This window comes from Manacus vitellinus, unplaced genomic scaffold (assembly GCF_001715985.3).
Source record: "Manacus vitellinus isolate BGI_N305 unplaced genomic scaffold, ASM171598v3 scaffold_108_pilon, whole genome shotgun sequence".
NCBI lineage: Eukaryota > Metazoa > Chordata > Aves > Passeriformes > Pipridae > Manacus > Manacus vitellinus.
The window spans coordinates 484,100-493,219 of NW_021938835.1; the positions used below are offsets into that span (position 1 = coordinate 484,100).

Genomic DNA, 9,120 nt, shown 5'->3' on the forward strand with positions numbered 1-9,120 from the left:
AGCCTCCTTTTCTCCAGGCTGAGCCCCCCCAGCTCCCTCAGCCCCTCCTGCTGCTCCAGCCCCTTCCCAGCTCCGTTCCCTTCCCTGCACACGCTCCAGCCCCTCCAGGTCTCTCTTCCATGAGGTTCCACACCTGGACACAGCTCTGAAGGTCCCTCAGCAGTGCCAGCACAGGGGACAATCCCTGCCCTGGGCTGTGCCCACACTATCCCTGATCCAGGTGCCACTGGGCTCTTGCCCCCCTGGGCTCGTGTCCAGCCACTGTCACCAGCACCCCCAGGGCCTTTCCCATCCCCTGCCCCAGCCTGGGGCATTCCTGGGGTTGTTGTGACCCAAAGGCCCTCGGACATGTTGCAAAGAAGAGCACAGTGACATGACAGGTGTATGAACAGCTTTACTTTGGTCCACTAATAACATGTACATCATAAAAGTCTTCAATACTAAAGAATTTGATTCCTTTATGATTCTGTCCTGCACTTTCTTACTGCTTCCCTCTGTTCATGCTGCCTGTTCACTATCACAGATTCAGGTCCTGCTTTAAAACAAACAAAAACACCCTCCAAAGTTATATTAAATAAAGATCCTACTTTTACATTGCTTTACTTCCCTGAGTACAGCTGGACCAAACCAAGAATGCTGACTAAAACAACCAGGAAGGTGAAGAACTGCCAGTTCTGCAAGAGTCAGCATGCTCATTTAAATAAATTAAAAATAAATAAACTCTTAGAAGGTCAAAGGGTCAAAAATCCCTTTCCAGTTTAACCATTTCCCTTCCCACTGGCTCTTTGGAACCTGTCTGTGTGTATAAAATTAGGAAATAAAAGCAGCATGTGCTTTGCTCGGAAAATAAAGTGTTAGGGTCCCTAAGCCAGTGATTCCCTCTGGGATATACAAATCCTGAGGAGAGAACCTTCTCCCAAAGCTTTCAGGGATCACCAGGAACATGTGTGAGTGCAGGATGACAGGATACAGCATCTGAGAAAGGGTGAGAAAGAAAACCAGCTTAGTAAATCTAAGCCTGAACTAGAAATACAAACCTACCAGCCCAGTTTCAGCTGTTTAAACTGAAAATTAATAAAAACTCTGCCATTCACTTCAGAGCTCCTGAACCAGTACTTATTCCCACGTTGGAGGTTGCACTCCACAGGACACTGATCCTAAGCAGCTGCTGAGCAATGCAGTTTATGGAAAATATAAAAATATCAGTGGACTTAACTCTTGTTTTAACAAAGTTTGCCCCTAAAAGGCAAGATACACAAAACCACCTTGAAACTTCATCACTAAACACAACTGTGTTCGTATTTTAGAAACGAAATAATGAATCCAGATAAACATTTATCCTGAATTTACAAAACTCTGCTGTGCCCCATTAAGGACTATGCCCTAAATAAAATTTCCTGGGACAAAAATGATTTAACTTAGGTTATTTTTGAACTTCACCTTGAAGTTATAAGGGGAAAAAAACCCGAGTATTTCTCTATGCTGAGATAAAAAAAAAAGAGTATTTCTCTATGCTGAGATAAAAAAAGAGTATTTCTCTATGCCAAGATAATGTTCTGGAAAGCAGAGTGATGTGATGGTAAACACACACAATGTCAGTGAGGTTGTTGGAGAAGTGGCTCTCACTGACTGACTCCCTTTTCCATGATCCACTTCCATTTGTACAGGGAGTTCTGCCATTAATGACTGTTGTTGTGCAGCTGCACAAACTTTTTAATCCCCAAGCCCTTCCAGATCCTATTACCAAGTCCAATCTGCTGGAAAACTAATTCACAAACCTGTATTTCAGTTCAAAGGAGCTGGGTTAGGCTAAATCTGATATTCTAATTCTAACACATCTTCTATTGAACAACGAGATCAGGAACTGCCAAATTTTCCAAGTGTGGGAAAAAGGAACCTGCAGAGAGGGAGGAGGAAACCTGGAGTGGGGAAGGACAGAGATTTCCTGGAGCTGGGCTGTGTGGCTCCCACCAGCACAACTCCAAGGAAAATGTATGAATTTAGAGTTGCTGTGTGTTCTCATTGTTAATACCTGTTCAAGCAGGAACTCGCATGTTTTTCCTGGGGGAATTTTCTATTTTCTACACAAGAATTCTTTCCTGTCAACAACAGCCACCTCAAACATTCTGAAAACAGGAGATGAACTGCAATGGCGAGAAACTGGAAAGGTTTAATCAGTGGGAAATCTAACATTCAAGCACTTGAAATATGGAGGAACAACAGTAGCAAAAAGGTCTGGAATGTCAGAATCCTCCACCTCAACCTTTCCACGCATAAAGAAAACAGAACAAAGTTGTTTTGTTTGTTTTTCTATTTTATAAAGAAAACACACAAAAACCCTTAGGCCCAAGAGTTCACCTGCATGTCATAATCTTAAAAGTTTACAGTATAGAAGTCACATTAATGATCAAAGTACTACCTGTCAGCAGAACCCTCTTCACCAGCACCAAGAGCCTCTGGAATTGGCAAATTCACTTCTTCACTGGTAACTGGGCATCAGTAATGGAAGTACAGAACATTTTAACATCTGCACTAAGTCAAGTTGTGAAGTTATCAGCCTTCTCACTCCTCTTTTGATGCAAGGCTTGCATCCAACCAGGTTTTTCTAGTGTGTACTATTACTTAGAAGCCTGTTACTATTGTAGATGATCTCATACAGCATTAGAGATGTTTGAAATCTGTTCTTGAATGTTGCATGACCTAGGTAGTATTTCATTGCAGCACCCATAACAATAATACTCAACATACTGCTATTAACCTGTTTGCAGTGTTTTAACATCTTTTAACTCTTGTTATATGTAATAAAATACCAGTAAAGACAAAAAAATTGCCCCTATAATGAGGCACATTTTGGCATCTGTGCTAAATGCTGCTACATGGGCAGGCAAGTGCAAGTCAAAAATACGAAAAGGAGAAAAGTCATCATCTAATCACATTCGTAACTTTTTCATAGAAAAATATAAATATATTCCCTGAAATGTAGGACGAAGAAGAGCCAGCATCCATCGGAGGAGTTCTAGTGCTATTACCATTAAAAAAAAAACAAAAACAAAAACCCAACAAAACAAAACAAAAAAAAATAATAAAACAAACAAACAAACAGAAAGAAGGTGGCCTGCTGGCTTTCCTTGTTTAAGGTTACGTGTCGCAGTCCCCGTCGTCGTCGCCGTCGTGGTACCGCACAGTCCGTCTGCCGCCGTTCCGCGTGCGGATCTTGGAGCGCTGGTTGGCCCGCCGGTATTTGGTGTATTCCACGTCTTCCGAGTCGTGTTCCTGGCTGGGTTTCCAGCGTTTCCTCTGCTGGGGTCTCCTGCAAGGCTTCAGGGAGTTGGGGTTGGTGATTTCTTTCCTGCTGGTTCTCGGTTTCCTTTTCCTCTTCCTCGTTTCCGCGGCATCGCTGCAGACGCTGTTTTCAGTCCCAGAGTCCGAGTCGGAAAAGCAATTGAAGCTGCCTTTGGAACTTCCTGCAGTCCCAGCTGCTTCCACATCCTCTGACACCGAGCTTTTCTCCTCTTTCTTCCCCCTAGTTTCAGATTCTGTTGTTTCTTTGGAGCCACCCAACAGTTTTGATCTTTTGGAAGAAGCTCGAGATTTTTTATTTGCTGCTACTCTGGTAGTTTTAGTTTCGGGTTTAGCCAAGTCAGAATCTACCTCCTCTTCAGAGTTACTCGTACAATGGTTGTGGGCTGAGGCTGACTTCCTAGAAACCCCCCAGCTCCTCCCATTTTCCACCCTGTGGTTGGTGGAATTCTCCTCTGAAGAGTCATAGTCAAGATTATTCAGCGCCCCAGCACAGACTGATTTATGTGCCTGCCTGTGGTTCTGCTTTTGAGTCTCTGCCTCAGATTCAGTTTTTTCATTCTCAGACTCACTGATATATTTCCTTTTAGGAGCAGATGACTCAGGGCAGGAAGGTTTTTTCCTGCCACAAAACTGCTCTTTCTCATTCTCAGACCTCAAAGAAGCGTCTCCCTCCACGCTGTCCACCAGCTTCTTCCTGCACACCCCGGGCGCGGTGCCCGGGAGCTGCTTTCGGTTCTTTTTTACTGTGCAAACGCTTTCTGAGCTCGATAATTCTTCCTTGGCATCACTCATGATCTTGATTTTGTTGGCTGCCAGGGTGGCACATCTGCGGGGGTTCTTCTTCTCATTGGACATCTTGATGTGCTTCTTGTAGTTGATGATGCAGGTCCTGCTCCGCAGCACTTTCCCGCTCTGTCCCGTCTCCTCACTCGTTGATTCTGCAAAATAAACACGTGAAAGTTCTTTTTAATGCCTTACATCCCTGAAATAATTAGTTTATTAAGCACAAACGCTGCCACCTTTAATAAATGACACAAAAGCGTTTGGTTTTTCTTTAATTTTAACTGTTATGTGTAATTTCCCTTAAGCCTTTACTGAAAACACAGCCAGTCCCAGGGATCCTTTTCACTCTTGGGATTGCTCTGCTGTTCCTTTCCAACCCTTTATCATCTCATCCTTTAGCATCACTCTGCTAATTAGCTCAGAAATGACAAATTACCTACCTTAGTAAACAAATGCTTTCCTATTACTAATACTTATTATCATCTTACTAGAATAAAACTTGCAAAATTAATTACACATTTCAGACCTTTTGTTTCTAAAAATAGATTATAATATTTTGTGTATGTATTATTTATATTTCATAAAATGGTTTCATATGCAGAGAGATTTAAACCCTTCAGTTCCTTAGTGACTTAAACACTGAGATTGCTGCTGACAGTGAATCTTCCACTCAGTAGTTTGATTTTTAACACAGAACTTCTGATGTTGGAATTTAAAACAAATTTTCCATCTGTAAATCCTGTGAATGATGCTGTGTGAAGATTAATGGTATGAATGTTTCCCTTCTAAATAAAAGAACTGTTCATATGTATCAATTAAAATCAAAAGCACAAGTTCTTGAAGTAAATTTAAAAAAATAAGAGGGAAAAGCTATGGGACATAAATTCCAGTACCAATATTAACAACCTCTTCATACACCAAATCTGGTCCTTATTTCAATGTAAATCCTTGCATGAACTGCTCGGTATATTCTTATTTTGACATTTCCAAAGGATAATTCATCTCCTGTCTTTTCTAACAGCTTCCAGGAATTATCCATGAATACTACTACTGTTACTACTTGTACTGTGTGATTTTATGGCCAAAACACACCACCTTCCTGCTGAATACTGCAAAAACTGTACAAAAGGTGAACAAATTCACAGATAAAAAAAATGAAGGGTTAAATCTTAAATTATACACTCTTCTCCAATATTATTAAGACTAAAGTTTAAGGAGGCCAGCTCTTGTGCCAGAATATTAAATCTATACTTTGTACACAAGACCTTGAATTGGGAACAAATCTGTATGATGAAGTTCATCCTGAACATCCCCAGTTCAAAGCTGCAAAGGTACAAACAAGTGGCACAGGCAGAAAGGGGGAATATTAAACCAACTCCCCACAAAAACTGGGAGAGAGTTTAAAAGATGGGAAATTCTTGCCCACCAAGCTGTCCTGGAGTTCATCATAACTCCAAACCTGGAATATTGGGTAGGAAAATCCAGCCATAGCTCCAGTCAGCTCATCTGCAGGGGGTCCTGCAGTCCACAAATACTGACCAGCTACAAAATGTATGTGAAAACTTGGCTTTGAATTTTAATACATAAAACCCCATGGTAAATAATATGTATCTATAATATGTATCTATAATATATATTATAGAGAATATAATATACCAATTACAGTACTATATATATATACACTATATATAGGCTGTGGTTTATACATTAAAATATACTGCATGTTATATATATATTTAAAAAAACCCCTAAAGTAAAGCTTCCATATAAATTGTTTAGCTGGTTACTTGTGCACTGTATATATATATATATATATATATACACATATATACACATATATAAATATATATATACATACACATATAAATATATATATATACACTCATGTGTATAAAATATACACATTTATTTGAAAACAGATATTATATAAATACAAATGTTTATATATGTATTTAAATAAAAGCATGATATGCTCCAGCAGTACCTGAAATGAGGTGCTAGAGAAGCTTGAGAATGGAAATGTTACCAAAAGCTATAAATTCTCACTGAATCAAGTATATGTACAAATATCTTCCCTCTTTGCTGTATTAAGTCTCAAAGTAATGGGTACAGGACTCCCAAAAAACTCCAAAGCAGTTTTATATTTGACTCAGAAGATCTGACATAGGAAGCACATTCAAGTAAGATTTTTCCATTTTATAAGGCTGTTAAAAAATTTCCCTCCCCCCAGTTTTCTTCTCCTCCCCATTTTCCAGCTGGATCCTTTCCCATTGCTAATGATAAAAAAGTAAGAAACATTTTCAGTATGTTTAGCACATATAAAAACTAAGATCTTAGTATAAAACAAATAAGCATTCCTTGTGGAAATTCATCTGAAGAGATTCAGCTTAGATTTTAGATTCATCTTCAGAGATAATAATTTTCTTCTCAAGATTTTTAAGGCACAGTGAGAGGTTTGGAAGGATGAGACCTGAACACCAAGGTCAGAAGAGTCTTTCAAATTCCAAACCAGGACTAATTCCCTAATAACAGAGACACATAATGTACAGTACCTGTCTTAATAAACCTCAGCATTGTTGTGATAATCTTAAAAAAGCCCCCCAAACCCCAACTCTCCAAATCACAGCACACACAACACACACAAGTATTTGAGTTACAGACAAACCTATAGAAAAAAAACCCCAAAATCAAAGAATTTAGCTTTTTGAAACAAGTGAAATGATAAATCTTGCTTTGCCAAGTGCCTCTCTGTGCTAAGGACTCTGACAGATTGAAATCCAGAAGTCAAATCAAGTGACAGGTTCTGGTGCCCACCACGGATATGAGAATAATTAAAACACCTTTCAAGCAAATTCGTTTGGAAAAGCTCTCAGTAAAGTTACTCAAAGTGAAAATGACTGTTGTAAATCAGTGCCAGCACAGAAAATTTTAACAGGAAATTCAGATAATCTTTACCCACAAACCAAAAGCAAGAAAACTACAAACCAGAAAGTTCTGGTTACTGAAATTCTCCAAACAAGGAGCAGGTCACAGAGAGAGATTTTTCTCTGTCATCCCTCAGTATCAGGAGTTAGAGGCATTAACTTTTAAAATTTTACCTTTTCTAATGATTTTTGGTCTTCCTTTTCTCTTCCTCTTTCTTGCTTTCAAAGGAGTTTCACAGTAATTGCTGTTGTTGGAATCAGCCTCAGAGTCCGTGTCAGAGGAGTGATGGAAGCTGGAACAGGGGCCGGATTTGGAACTCCCTGCAATCCTGGTTGGCACCAAGTTCTCTGAGGGGAAAGTTTTCCACTCCTCCCTGGTTTCTGTCTCAGATTCTGCTGTGTCCTCTAAATCACTCAGGACTTTTGCTTTTTTTCCAGAAGCATTGAGCTGCTTGCCAGCTGCTTTCCTGCCATCCCACCGATCCAACTCGGAATCCGCCTCATCCTCCGAGTTGCTCCCTGCAGGTTTATTGTGTGCAGATGTTGATTGGTCACCAACTTTCTGACTGCTCCCATCCTCGGAATTATGGCTTTTGGAGTCCTCCTCTGAAGAGTCTGGGCTGGGACTTTTCCCTTTGGGAGACACAGGACGGGCTGGGCCCCGGAACTGTTTGTGGCCGTTGCTTTGCCAGGTTTTCTGGCACGTCTGCGTGTCCGGCTCGGAATCTGAACTCCCATTTTCGGATTCACTCACGAATTTCCTCCGTGGAGCAGATGAACCAGGCTGAGAAAGAGTTTTCCTCTTGGTGAGCTGCTCTTCTAATTCTTTCTCACTCTCTGACTTCAAGCCTGTGTCATCCTCGGATCTCTCCAGCAGCATCCTCCGGGCGGCGGCCGAGGCGTTGCGGTGAGGCAGCTTCCTGTTCCTGCAGCCAATTCCAATGCTCTCAGAGCTGGAAACCTCTTCCTCCACGTCACTCATCAGCCTTAATTTATTGGCAGCCACAGCAGCACTTCTTCGTGGGGTTTTCCTGTGTCTGCCAGTGCTGTTGCTGAGGGAGTCAGATGTCACCACGGAAGTGTTTTCAGAGTTACTTACGTACAACTTCTTCCTGACAGTTTTCCTTGTGTTCCCGTTCTCCTGAAGAACTGTTCCTGCAAAGGAAAGCACAGATTAAAATCTTAAATATAAAAAGAGCAGCTTCTGAAGTCTTGTCAAATCTGGGACAGGCTCAAGCCACAGACATGATAAATAAAATACACTCCTGGTAAACAGTCAGGTTGTCATAAATTTCAGATTCACTCTACTTCTGTGAAAATTAGAACTTCTTCACAAATTGTTGCTTTTTCATTAAGATATGAAATGTTGCGAGATATTCCCTCTTGGTTTCTGCCCTCCTCCCCTAAGCACTGAAAAAAAACCCAACAACACTTTAAAAGTTGAGTGGAGTATTTGGGAGCTTCAAAACTGCCATCAGTAAAAAAATTAGTATCTTACCTGTACAACGATTTAAAAAAAACACACTAACTGCACTTATTTTTATATATAACATATATATGGACTTACAGACACTTGTGTTATTTGATTTGACCCTAAAGCCCTCAGCCCTCACCTGTCTGTTTTCTCTGAGCAGCTCGATTCCGGGTCATCCTGCGACTGCTGCCCTTCCTCCTGCACAGCCCGTTGTGCAGAGGGGGGGACACCACAGCCCCAGGACATTCTTTGCTGTCCTCTGAGCTGCTTGTGGAGGATGAAGATGAAGAGGAAGTAGATAAAGAGACCACTGAACCTTCACTTTCTGTTAGAAAAAAAACCAAACAGTAGTTGGCAATTAGAATTCCAAAGGGCTTCCAGTTAGGAGCTACATTTTGCTGATCCAGGGGATCTTCAATATTTCCTCGCAGTTTTGTCTTAAAATTCACAATCCTGCCTGAATGTCTTACAGGGATGAGATTCCATATTCCTGCAGTGCCAGGAATCTTCTTCAACCTGTGTTTAAGTTGCAATTAAAATACAACAGCTCTTTTCAAGCAACAGATTTAAAAGAAAAGCTTGTTTTAAAAAACACCACCACAAAACATGTTCTGACAGGTTTCACCAGGACTTGCA

At 40.8% G+C, this 9,120-nt stretch overlaps 1 protein-coding gene across 1 annotated transcript in view; it reads right to left on the reverse strand.

Moving 5' to 3' along the window:
* Positions 1-376: 376 nt before the first annotated feature.
* The window catches only part of BRWD1 (bromodomain and WD repeat domain containing 1), a 46,501-nt gene continuing 37,757 nt past the window's right edge, over positions 377-9,120 (reverse strand). Inside the window, exons 36-38 of the mRNA XM_029964473.1 lie at positions 8,624-8,809; positions 7,185-8,165; positions 377-4,241 (exon numbers count right to left, since the gene is read on the reverse strand). Coding sequence (XP_029820333.1) covers positions 3,139-4,241; positions 7,185-8,165; positions 8,624-8,809 — 2,270 coding nt within the window. The 3' untranslated portion in view covers positions 377-3,138. The remainder of the gene's footprint in view (positions 4,242-7,184; positions 8,166-8,623; positions 8,810-9,120) is intronic.